The sequence below is a fragment of the Abramis brama genome (genome assembly GCF_963993115.1).
Source record: "Abramis brama genome assembly, chromosome: 17".
Classification (NCBI taxonomy): Eukaryota; Metazoa; Chordata; class Actinopteri; order Cypriniformes; family Leuciscidae; genus Abramis; species Abramis brama.
Genome location: NC_139979.1, coordinates 6,493,379 through 6,506,140, shown reverse-complemented (window position 1 = coordinate 6,506,140; position 12,762 = coordinate 6,493,379). Strand labels below are relative to the sequence as shown.

General features: G+C 37.3%; 2 protein-coding genes across 7 annotated transcripts in view; both read right to left on the bottom strand.

Annotated features, from left to right (window-relative positions):
* Positions 1 to 5,652, bottom strand: part of arhgap33 (Rho GTPase activating protein 33) — a 59,337-nt gene extending 53,685 nt beyond the window's left edge. The window contains exon 1 of the mRNA XM_084088037.1: positions 5,491 to 5,652. Within this exon, the coding sequence (XP_083944163.1) occupies positions 5,491 to 5,509 (19 nt within the window). The 5' untranslated portion in view covers positions 5,510 to 5,652. The remainder of the gene's footprint in view (positions 1 to 5,490) is intronic.
* A 222-nt stretch (positions 5,653 to 5,874) lies between these two features.
* On the bottom strand, positions 5,875 to 12,583 carry rbm42 (RNA binding motif protein 42). Of its 6 annotated transcripts, none has more exons than XM_084088032.1 (11): positions 12,430 to 12,583; positions 11,873 to 11,940; positions 11,630 to 11,753; positions 11,240 to 11,306; positions 11,084 to 11,152; positions 10,248 to 10,414; positions 9,981 to 10,139; positions 7,970 to 8,107; positions 7,344 to 7,461; positions 7,061 to 7,255; positions 5,875 to 6,397 (listed from the first exon to the last, which is right to left on the bottom strand). In XM_084088032.1, the coding sequence occupies exons 2-11, from the start codon at positions 11,926 to 11,928 to the stop codon at positions 6,285 to 6,287; spliced, it is 1,206 nt and encodes a 401-aa protein (XP_083944158.1). In that variant the 5' UTR covers positions 11,929 to 11,940; positions 12,430 to 12,583; the 3' UTR covers positions 5,875 to 6,284. The 6 variants fall into 6 exon arrangements, with proteins under 6 accessions (XP_083944158.1, XP_083944156.1, XP_083944157.1 ...); XM_084088030.1 differs by having other exon boundaries at positions 12,044 to 12,572; XM_084088031.1 differs by having other exon boundaries at positions 11,246 to 11,306; positions 12,044 to 12,561.
* Between the last annotated feature and the right edge of the window lie 179 nt (positions 12,584 to 12,762).

The window sequence follows — 12,762 nt, the reverse complement described above, 5'->3', positions numbered from 1 at the left end:
CTCGAATGGTAAACAGGAAACGGATGAGATAATGATGGAAATGAAGATTGGCGGGCATTATTCCCTTTCTCTCAGCCCTCTCTCTTTAACATACATGAGATCTTTATGTAATTGCAGCAGCCCAAGTTGCAGTGAAGGATGGAGGCGCAGGTTGCGTAACACAGCTGTCTCTGGTGCAAACAGCATGTTCTCTGAGGTTATGAGCATGTGATGCTCTATTCATGTCTCCGTGTGGTGCTGTATTTGCATATTGATGGGCTCCTTTTAATTTGCATCCTTCCTTTGTGGTTCCAAATGGGCTTTTGCCATTGAAAGATCAAAGTTTTTTTTCTCTCTCAGATATATAAACATCACATGTCATCTATGAATATTCTGTATAAGTTTCTTTCTTCTGTTGAACACAAAAGAAGATATTTTGAAGAATGTTGGTAACCAGATAGTGGACGGTAGCCATTGACTTCCATAGTAATTTTTTTTCCTACTATGGAAGTCAATGTCTGCCGTCCACTGTCTGGTTACCCAAAATATCTTCTTTTATACTCCACAGAAAAAGAAATTTCCATTTTTGGGTTAACTATTATTATATAATACCTTTAAAATTTACTCCATTAATATTTTATATTTACTTGTTCCAAACCTAAAAGCGGTTATATTTTCTTTATTAAAATGTTTGAATAACATTAAATGCAGCTTTTTTCTATATACCAACACTTCATAGTGACAAGTTGTCAAGCTCCAAAAACAATATAAACTTAGTCTATATGACTAAAGTGCAATAGTTCAAGCCTTTTATAATATGAAAAAGAGTTGTGTAAAGATTCCAAACTTCCAAACACAAGAATAAATAACGTCAATTGTCATTTTTGAGTGAACTATTCCTCTAAGCTTGCACTGGAAACCTTAATTTAATATCTAAGCATTTGTCGATTAGCCTATATAAAGTAAATGTATTCTGGAATACAGCCTATGCTCTTTAAATATTAACGAGTAGGCTAAATTGTGCCTGGTCTTCAAGATAGTCTACATGTGGGCTGTGCCAAGCTTTACCTAGAAATTTAACATTAAGGAGGAACTTTATCCCACATTAGAGTCAAACTGTATTGATTTCCACTGCACTCGCTGCCAAACGATTGCCAGTGTCAAGAAAATCCAATCAACGCAGTCACAAGAATGAAAAATAATGGCTTTCTGACTCCCAAATATCCATCGTAAATCTTGCAGATATGAACGTCCATGGACACACTGCCAAGTTCCCACACACACTCTCCACCAGACCAGGATGCTGTGGCGGTAATTAAACACCTTGATCGCCAACTGCCTCATCACACCCAGTGTCTCACTCGCTCTAGTCATGAGTTTTCTCTGTATGCTGTTCCAGATCTGACCATGCCTATTAATCCCAACCTTAACAAAACAATGACATCAAATCAACAGAGGAATTAACTTCTATGGACTTAAAACTAGGGCTGGGCGATAATGGGCAAAAAAATTAGTTGTCATCATTATCTTGTTTTCATTTTACCGAGGAAAATTATATCGCGATAATTAACATTATCGTTTTTTTCACCTAGCCCTACTTAAAACTTAGACAGCTACTTAAAGTTGCAGTACGATTTCGGAGAAACAATGTTGATATTTGAAATCGACACCCAAACAAACAAACTCCCTTCATTGCTCCGCTCCCAAAATAATGAGCATGCTATGCAACACAGGAACCACTAGAGCTGGCGCATCAGACCGCTCGCGCAAGTATGGGTGAATCAACAACAACAGCATACAACAGCTTGGTTCTGTAAAAAGCAAAAACCAATGTTACTCACGTATCGAATAGAAACAAAGCAACCTCAGTATCCGTTTTCACGCTCTCTCACATCTTTTCAGCACTGCAAGCTTTTCCAATATTTAACACGTGTAGTCCTAGCTCTTTTCTGATCGTAACACTTCTTCCAATTATATTCCTCTGACCATTCCCTCTTTGGTAATACCTCAGCCATCTCTCTTTTTACAATCTTTCTACAAATGTCCATCTTGCTAACGATCTCTCCGCCACATCATATGCCCCCATTGCCGATTGGCTACAAGAGATTTTTGGTGCTCTGTGGATCGGTCAAATCCACTTATTGCAAATATTTGCAATACTGTTTGTTTAGGTGTTGATTTAAATTTTCAACAGCGTTTCTCAGAAATTACTTACTGTGCCTTTAAATAAACAGTGCACCTAAAAATAAAAATGTTGTCATCCTTTGCTCATCCTTGCATCTTTCAGTAAGACTTTACTCCTCCTGTTAATTTCTTCTGTGAATGTCCAAGCTACTTTTGCCATGCAATGAAAGAGACCACGGCTGTCAAGCAAGATTTAAAATTTTTGTCTGAATGTTTTAGTCTTATGACTTTATAACTTGACTTGTGACCTTTTGTATGGATTGCTTGACAGTCACTGATCTCCATGCACTTCCATTGTTTTCTTTAAATATTCTTCTCCTTTGGTGTTCAACAGCAGAAAGAAAGTCATAATGGTTTGAAAATACATGAGAGAGAGAGAGAGTAAACTGACTAAATACAGATGAAAAACTAACAGTTTAAGCCAATAGATTCAGGCAAAAGAAACTCCACAGCTAAAAGACACAGCAAACAAATTTGGTTAGTTGGTGGTTTAGGGCCATTTACACAACACTGCTTTCCACTAAAAACAGAAAACTTCCGTATGTGTTTTGGCCGCTCATTTACACGACCACAGCGTTTTGGGGGCCTGAAAACTCAAACTTTTGAAAACGTGTTTCAAAGTGCAAGTTTTTGAAAACAATACCATTATCGTCTCAAAAACTCAAATTTGTGAAAATGGTGACAGCCATGTGTATTACATGTTCAGTCTATAGACGTGCAGTGTTTCTTAACGAAGTGACATCACCAACTACTGGCCTGGCACGAATAATACAGCGTTTTCACAGATCGGGGCTCATTTTAACAACATTGTTGTCTGTACGCGAAAAACGCAAAGAAAAACGTTTAAGTATTTAGTAGGCCTATATTGTTGTTGTGTAAACATACCCCTAGTGAATGTTATCATCCCACCTTTTTTAACATGTCGAAATCATAGAATTTCCCTAAGGCTTTTGCAACTCTTTGTGGTGATATACAAAGACTTTTAGCTACACGTTATTACATTTCCACCGATGACTAGTCTTAGCCAATGTTGACTGAGTAAGCATTACAGGCCAGTGCTTTCCCAAGAAGTCAAGCCATATGCATGAACAAACGGAGTGTGTTTGTGATTTAGTTTGTCTCCAGAAGAACCGGTAGGTCCACTGCTTTTAAACAAACCACTGAGCAAACAGTAATCAGATCTATAACATTAGTCTAGACGCCTCAAATACCCTTTGTAGAATGACTAAATGCATGTATCCTGCCACCAGGAATATTCAAGAGGGGACAAGGAGTTTCAGGACATGTCTTTGTTAGATCAGGATGGTCTCTTTGATGAAGCTGAACAAAAGATGAAGCATATGCATATTGAAACAGTTACTGATGATGAGCACATCACAATGGCAGATAAATGAAATTATACTTAGTAAAGAAGCTGTACTCCCAGTGGAATAGTGCTGGGCTGGCTGGGTGGGAATGGTTAACAGGGAGGGGCTCAAACCCCACAAAAACAGTGAACCACTTTCTAGCAACATCAGATGAGGGACAATAGCAGTTTGTCAGATGCAGTGTGTTGCTGATGCTGATCTTGTAACTAATGGCAACAACTGCATCTGTACAACGAACTCCATCAGTGAGGGAAAGTGGAGGCAATTGAAATGGCTTGTTGTGGAAAACCAATAAACACCGAGGTTGATTGTGAAGGTTTTAATACAGAAAGAGAACTTACCACCATCCCTATCTCCAGCTTAGGCGGCAGGGACCAGCAGGGCTCCGTGTTTGGATCAGGATGCGTTTCCAAAGTTTCTTTCCACATCAACGCTTTTCCTTACATCCTGGTTTTATTTCGCAATAGTGTGTTAATGACCTGGATCGCGCAAAAGCACCACCGGACGCCAGAGACTGAGAGACGTTAGAGTGGAGAACCCCAAATAAACAGCCAAAGGAGGAATAGGAGAAGGAAAATATGTCCTGCGCGTCCTCACACAACTCCACAAATCCCGCACAGATACATATTGTCACTACTGTGACATCCCTAAAACAATTTACTCAGACATGAGACGCAAATCGATCAAATTCCCCGGAACAGCAGCATCGTCCCCGCGTGTTCTCCCGCCCATCTCATCTCACTGCTCGCTAGGAGAACTGAGGGGTTCTTCGCCGCTCCCAAAACAACTTACGGGTGCCCTCGCTTCACCCAAACGCGACCGAGGGTCTTTTTTACGAGCTATATAGTTGCATTACAAAATATTTAGAATCCAATGTAGCTGTCTACGCCGGGTGTGATAGCAGCGCTGTATTGTTGTATAAAGTAAAACTTTAGGAAAGACAACCAAGCTGTACTCCCCTCTTTTCCAAAATGGAATGTCCCACTGAGGTGGCCCGTTGGACAAAAGGAAGCCTGGAGCGCGCCGCTGATCAATGGGCGGAGGCGCGCAATCGTCATCCAGTAGAATTAACAAAATAATGAAGGCAAGAATTTACCGAGACCCCCTTTTGTGGTATATGTTGTTATGGCAAACACGGACATGTAAGATGATAGTACCATGGTTTTCTTTTAAGTAGCTTGGTATTTAAAAATAAATAAATAGCCTACCATAAAATACCATAGTACATAAATATGGTAATCAGTCACTACTATTCAAATAATACGCTATTCTTTGAAGTACATTGGAATACCATATGGGCTACCATAGTACATAGATATGGTAATCAATAAGTATTGTATAGCCTATATATCAAAATTCACATACTTCAGTACTCAGGCGTATCTGAGTACAATGATATTGTTTTTGAACATATGTAGCCTACCACTTCTCACAAAAAGTACTGTGACATATACCATCCTCTGATATATTCCATCATACTTCCAACATGACATGTACTTACCACAGTATTAATATATCACTGGTTTCCATGGGGGGAAAGAAAACTGTAGAACATTAATATGTCAACTTTTCAGCACCATGACATTATCATCTGATACCATCGTAGCCTACCACAGAACTTTTAAGAAAGGAAGATTTTTAATTACATATATTTTGAGCTTTTATATAACACATCACTTTATTTGAAGGAGCAAATCTTAAGGATGCACAAACACTGTCTGTAAAACCATCTCAACATGAATTAGTGAAAAGAGAAACTACACAACCAAATATGAAATGTTAAGATAGACAAGGAAATTACTTTTATAAATAAACAGACCCATTCATGTGAAAGCATAAAGAGAGAGAGAGAGAGTACAAACAGAACAAGTACATTTGTAAACAGGCTCCTGAGAACAATCAGACATCATTCAATTTAAACTGAAGAGCTGTCCTAATTTTGATTAAGTTAAAAACTCACTTGTGGCTCTACGGTGCATATTCTCCTGGTGTGTGGTGATGTGTGTATATTCTCAGTTGTTTGTCAGACAGATTGATGCATGAGCCATTTCTGCTTTTTTCACATCAGCTTTAGGAAATGAGTCTTTTAGAAACACATGCAAGTGGGTGTTTGTGGTTAGAGAAAAAAACCTTTTGGTTTCCTATCAACAGTGACCATGAGAGCTTTTCCCAAAAAATTAATAGATGGTAATTTTATCATCAAGTCTTTACATTATAATTATTATTATGTGTATTAAAGTTTACAAGAGGTTCAAAGAATTATGCATCCTTCATAACTTTGGGGAGCCATCTGGTGGTTGCTTTCAGAATCATCAGTTGAGGCATTCAAGATTTAACAAACAGGTTAGAATTGAAACTAAAGAAATTCCAGAGTTTATTGAAAAGATTTGCATTTTTTTAACACGTATTACTTCAAACATCCATCTGGTATACCAACAAATGTAACCGCTGGGTGGGGCGAGGAAGAAAACAAAACCAATATCCAAACCAGTTTCATAACCACACTTCCTACGTTTAAAAATCTCTCTTGAAGCATTCTGGACAAGTGGAAGATTTTTACAGCATGCAGTGAGAGAGGGAGAGGTCAGTGTGTGATAATACACATGGAAATAAATGTAGATTTATTAGTAATAAGGACCATATGGGAAGTTGACAGTTGTTTGTTTGCAACTAATGGAGGAGTGTGACTGACTCCTACTCGTTATACATGTCCTGGATCACACAAATCAAGTCCACAGTTTCAGTATAGATGGATTATCTCAGTCCCAACTTCTTTTTCTCCTTCTGTTTCTTACGCACAACTTCCAGATTGCGGTCCTTCCATGAACTCTTTCTCAGTTTGATGGGTCTGCTGCCCACATACCTCCCTAAAGACAAAGACAAGAGTGTGAATTTTCCACTTCCAGGCGTGCTGGATACAGAGTTTGACTTCAGACTTTCTCAAAAATAATAATGTCCTGGAGATCATTTAAAATGTGTTTAGTGAAGCTAATTTGGTGTTTGCATTCTATATTTTGTTGTCAAATAAAATGTTAAAAACAGTTTGGGGGTGGTAACATTTTTTTAAAGTCTCTTATGCTTACCAAGACTGCTTTTATTTGAAAAATAAAATAAAATACAGTAAAAACTATACAATTTCAAATACCTTTTCTATGCGAATATATTTTAATATATAATTTATTCCTGTGATGCAAAGCTGAATTTTCAGCATCATTACTCCAGTCTTCAGTGTCACATGATCATTCAGAAATCATTCTAATATGCTGATTTGCTTCTCAAGAAACATTTCTTATTATTATCAATGTTGAAAACAGTTGTACTGCTTCATATTTTTGTGGAAACCATGATACATTTTTTTCCCCCAGGATTCTTTGATGAACAAAGTTCAAAAGAGCAGCATGTTTAGTAACATTATAAATGTCTTAACTATACTAGGAAAATATGACCCCACAATTCTGAACAGTAGCCTAATGTATATGCAAATTTGATTAATTGTATTTTTCTGCATTATATTATCGTTATTAACTCACCGTTCATTTCTCTCATGGCGCGCACATAATCATTGGGATCTTTAAAACTCACGAAGCCGTAACCCTTTGTTTTCCCAGTGCGTTTGTCTCTAACAACCTTTGCCTTCAGGAAGGATGGATAACGGCTAAACGCTCTGGCCAGAATGTCATCGTTCACCTCATTCCCCAGATCTCCACAAAATATCCGGAAATCATCTGAGAAGACAAGAACGACATAGATTATATGTTTTGGCTTCTTTAAAAAGAAAAGTAAAAAGAAGGTTGTATTGTCTAGTTCACACACCTGTTTCCCACTCTAATAGGCTGGTGTCCTCCCATGTGACTCCAGCTGCCACCCGGATACATTTCTTCTGCTTTTCCTGTTTCCCTTTCTTCTTGTCTTCTTGGCTGGTATCAGCAGGCTAGGCACATGTAAAACAAGAAATAATTAGAACAATATTCATATCAAGAATTCCTTTACACTAACCGTTTCTTACTTTGTCCAGTGTTACACAAAACTATTAGAAATGACGTTTAAGTTAATTGAAAAGCTGAAATAAAACTAAATATTAGATAAAAAACACAATAAATAAGTTTAAGTTAAAGTGCTAAAATACAGAGCCCAACAAAAGCTTGTTTCTGCCACAGAATAAAAAATAAAGGTATTTGCGATTTTTTTCTTATCTTACAATTCTGACTTTGTATCTCAGATTTTTTCAACAAAGTCAGAATTGCATGATATAAAGTCCCAATTGCTTATTATAAAGTCAGAATTGAGAGATATAAATTTGCAATTCTGAGGAAGAAAGTCAGTCTTTTTTGCCTTAGAATTTGACGTTATAACTCACAATTGCAAGTTTATATCTCACAATTGTCCAACCCCTGTAAGTGTATTATGTCCTGAGCAAATTGAATAGATTAATATTAAACCTCCACATGTGTAGGCTCAGGCTCTGGCTTGCTCGGCCCGATCTTGCTGTCATCGGGGACCACCTCCTTCTTTAATTCCAGAAGCCCAGCGGCCTTGACTGCGGCCTGCTGCTCCGCCACCAATGCTGACAACTCCTCCTGAGAAAACGAGCATCATTACAAGCATTACAAAGGAAACACAAGGGGATTTACATTTCTCACTTACTAGTTTTATTTTATTTTTATGAATCATATGGTGCTTTGATATTAAATGTCAAAATCTATGCTGTGGAAACAGTGAATAGGTCCTACAAGGTTCTCACAGCACCGGGCCAATGAATTTCCATGGCTTATCCAGGCATGGAAACCACAATTTGTAAACCTTTCCTGCAATTCCCAAATTTTCCATGAGCGTGGGCACAAAACACATGCAGAAAGAGAAAGGAAGAATGGAGCTTGTTTTATCACATGTGATATCACTGGAATATGTAATGTTTCTCATATGGATTCAGTTGAATCCCTTTTGAATGTGGCTTAAATCTATACATAGAACTGGTTTTACAGTTGCATTAAAATAGTAAAGTTTTTACTAAAAACAAAAAAAGCAAGTTGTTAAAGTAATGGTGATTGGCAACAAATGTAATTTACTAATTTTATACTAAATTATTTATACTAAATCATAAATACTATTCAGCCCATCACGGTTTATTATTAACCACATTTAATACTAACTATTACTGATAAATACCAATTGTATCATTGATTATTATATTATTTAAGCATATATTGCTAATAACAGGGTTTCAAAAGTCATGGAAACCCTGGAAATACCAATGAATCTTAAAAAAGTGCTTTCCAGGCATGGGAAAATAATGAAAAATTAATAAAATCTTAAAGTTTTACTGAATATTTTCTCCTTAGAACTGCAGTGAACCAGAGACAGTCTCAAAAAACGTGGTTTGAAATCACCCCTAATTCCTACAGTCACAAATATGTAACTAAACCCCCTCGATGTGCAAGGCGGGGCTTTTCCTATCATTATTTCTAAGGATGCTAATTTTTTAAAGGACAGCTGTCTGACTCTGAGATGGACGAACGGGAACATGGTTTGTGTAACATTATAATCATATCAATTACCGTTATGTTTCGACTTTTATTCAAATTCTGAATGGATTATATTTAACATAGAAAGCAATCTCTCAGTTCGCAATCTCACAGTTCCATTATAATCAATAAAATTGTCTACACTGCACAATGAATCTCTTATTTACATCATGTCTACACTATGTCAGAGTCAGCAGCACTGAACAAAAACACCCCTGATTGGTCACTGCGTTCAAGATATTAATAAATACGTGATTGGCTACAGTGCTCACCACAACAAAAACGTAGTAAAGAGAAACATTTTATGTTCTCCAGAGCGTAAACACAAATACGCACTGGAGCGTCAACCAAATCAGTTTCATCAAAATGACATTATTACAGTAATTATATCAACTGAGGGTGCTCTTGCTTTTGATTGAAGGGGCGTTAGCTTGTATAATTCACGCTTCCTCTTCTTCTTCTGATTCAGTTTCTAGTTTAAACATGTATGGCTGAATTACACCAATATTTCCAAGTGCCATTGTGTTTACTATAGCTGACCGAGTGGATCAGGTAGTCCGAGCTGGTGTGATTGATTGAGTGGAGGCTAATTTGCATATTCATAGTTCCATACTAAATGAAGCAAGGGTGTAGAGCTACATTCAAGCATTCAATTTAAGGCATGAAGAAATTATTTTCACGGGAAAAAACCTTTCAATATGTCATTTTGATTGTCAAAGTTGTGTTTTAAGGGATAAAATGATTTACTGCAGAGGGACTTTAAAAGGTCATGGACCTTTTTTATAGAGGATATACTGTATATTTTTAAACTACACCTTGTGAGTGTGATCTATATAAAATGTCAGCACCGAACTTTCAAGCAAATCAGTGAAACAAGCATATGGACTTTTTGTGAAACAGGACAGTCAAGTGTGTGTTGATACTTTACCATGCGTGCTTGTTTCTGGCTCTTGAAGTCGATTCTCTTCGGGGCAGGGGGTGCTGTGTAAACAGTGGGGGCCGCCTGTATAACACTGGGCGTCATCTTCGCAGGGGCTTGACTCATGGGCCGCGGTGGTGCCGGAGGCATAGGGTTCATGTTTCCAACCTGCCATTCATTTAGAAAAACATTTGTGATACTGACGTCTCAATTTTTACAGCACAAAGTAACCTTAAAAATACCCTGACAGCTGATTACAATTCAGAAAATACCCACTGATGGCATTGGCCCCATGGGTGGTCCAACTGGACCCATGGAGGGCTGAGGAGGTCCTGGCATAGGTGGAGCCATCATCATGGGTGGAGGAGGTGGAGGTCTGGGAAGAGGAGGTGCGATCATGCCCTGAGGAGGTGGACCACGCATTAGTGGCATTCTCTGACCCACTGGAAAAAATACATTAAGAAATTTTAAAATATGCATCAATATATTTTAGGCTCTATAATGTTCTGTAAATAGAAAATGTATTAAAAAATATTATATTTAATATATATATATATATATATTTGGTTGGACGGTATATCAAGTTTGCACAATATAGCGATATATTTTTATAAACAACATAGGATGAGGCAATACCATTTATATTGATATATACAGTATTTTGATATTACGAGCATATCTGAAAAATAGCGGAGAACACAGAGTGAGATGCAGAGGGGAAAGTGCATTATCCAATTTTCCCTAAACATGAGAGATATTATATTAAGGACTTCAATAAAAATTACTCGTAAGATATAGTTAACGTGTATTGTTTAAAGAGGCTTGCCCTGTCAGATGCTGTGACAGATACATGTGCTGAAAGATAGATACTTGCGCTGTTTAATGTGTTTGAGATGTGATGTTTCCTCAGTGCTTAACTGACATTTCACAGGTATATGCTCCATCTCTAAATGTAAGAAAGTCACGCAAATATTTCCATTTTGTATATATCGTAAAATACTGAGATATGATTTTTTTGCCCATATTGCCCAGCCTTATATATATATATATATATGACTCAAGCCCCTGCGTATATAAACACACACACACACAATAATGGGAATCCTGATTACCTGGTCTCTGTAAGACATGCGGGACAAATGCTGGACGCATCATTGGAGGCGGCGCTACTGCCGGCATAGCTACAAATAAATATCAGATGATTGTCAGCTGCTTTCAATATATGACTTTTACTTAAACTGTATAATAAGAGTGTGAAATAGTTGTACCAGGACCAACAAATGTAGGTGGTGGACCAACTAAAGTGGCAGCTCTTGCATCCAAACTCTGCTGGACCTAACAAACAAACAAAAAGAAGAAGCAGCATTAGTTAGAATTGATGAATGTTTTTAGGAAACAAGTAACTGTAACTAAAAAAAAAAATTAGATTTTTTTTTAATTTATATTTTAATGTCTTATTTATTTATTTTTCACTTATTATAACAATGTGCAATAAAGTAATTTATAATGAAATAAATTAGTAAATCAGAAAGAAAAAAAAACAATTATGCAAAAGCATTTTCACAATTAGTCTTTTGGACCCCACTCACCCCAGCATACAAAAATATACAATGTAAAATATTAGTTTTTTTTTTTTTTTTTGTTATCAGTATTAATACCTGTCTGTAGGTGTTTGTGCCAATAATGGGCCTGATAATGGGTACGGCTGGCATTGCCAGAGCGACTGGAACAGCTTCAACCACTGTAGGTGCCACAGGTCCTCCCAACACCTCCTGCTCAAACCTACAGGAGAAGCAACAACATCAGCATACATGAAGTCAGAAATGCTCTATTCTACACACTCCAAACACACACATAAACAGCTGGAACAACTGAACATGAGTGAAATGTGAAAAACTCACAGCGCCATCTCTGCCTCCATCTCCTTCAGGCGCTCTTCTCCAGATTTTAACGCCATACTGAGCGCCTTCTGCAAAAAACAAAACAAAAAAAAACTCAGTAAATAAATCAATAAATTAATAGTCGTGTCTCAAAACACAGTAAGCTGCCTGTCTAGCATTTGGACCACAAACCTTTATCCACTGCACCTTTGATGCCCAAAAATTCTGCAAACTGCTATGATGCTTACAAAGATGCAAACCCATGCACTCCAAACATGCTGCACGCCCTAAAAAGTCGAACTAGGCAGCTCACTAAGTTTTGAGACACAACCAGTGCATCTCTTGTAAAGATAATACATAAGAGAGTTTAAGAAGCATGAATAAATAAAAGCATCTGTGGTAAACTGCGCTTAGCTGTCCGATTTACAGGAATACAGCAGAAATATTGTTCGAATCGATTAATAATTAGTAATTGTTTGAGCAATAATGTTCAGATTCCAAATGTTTTATAGCTCCAAACTGTATTAAACTTCATTTAAAGCTCCGCTGAAGTCAACTGTTCTCAACTAAATACATACTCGCCGTGAAATCCGCCCTTATGAAGAAATTCAAGTCAATATGCAGGAATAAAATGATACAACAGATGAACGGATCTGGATCATTTGTTTTCCTCAACGACACCGCTTGTCTGGGCGCAGAGGAATTACGTCACAAGTCAATCGGTCCTTCCTCGGCACAGTGCGCAGGAAAATGAGATCATGGTTGTGTCCGAAATCGCTCCAACTCCCATAACAACAAGAGATTAAACACTAAAACTTCTCTTCGCATATTGATCTTTTAGTAATATTTGATTGAAATAAACGATTTTAATTTGGTTAATTTCACTGTTCGGGTTTAAATGATGAACATCT

Coding starts and splice junctions, on each gene's coding strand:
- rbm42 (XM_084088030.1), bottom strand. CDS start 12,115: ATGGGTTTGCATCTTTGTAAGCATCATAGCAGTTTGCAGAATTTTTGG. Junction 10,415..11,083: donor GCATGTCTTACAGAGACCAG/GTAATCAGGATT, acceptor TATTTTTTCCAG/TGGGTCAGAGAATGCCACTA. Junction 7,256..7,343: donor CCTATTAGAGTGGGAAACAG/GTGTGTGAACTA, acceptor TTGTCTTCTCAG/ATGATTTCCGGATATTTTGT.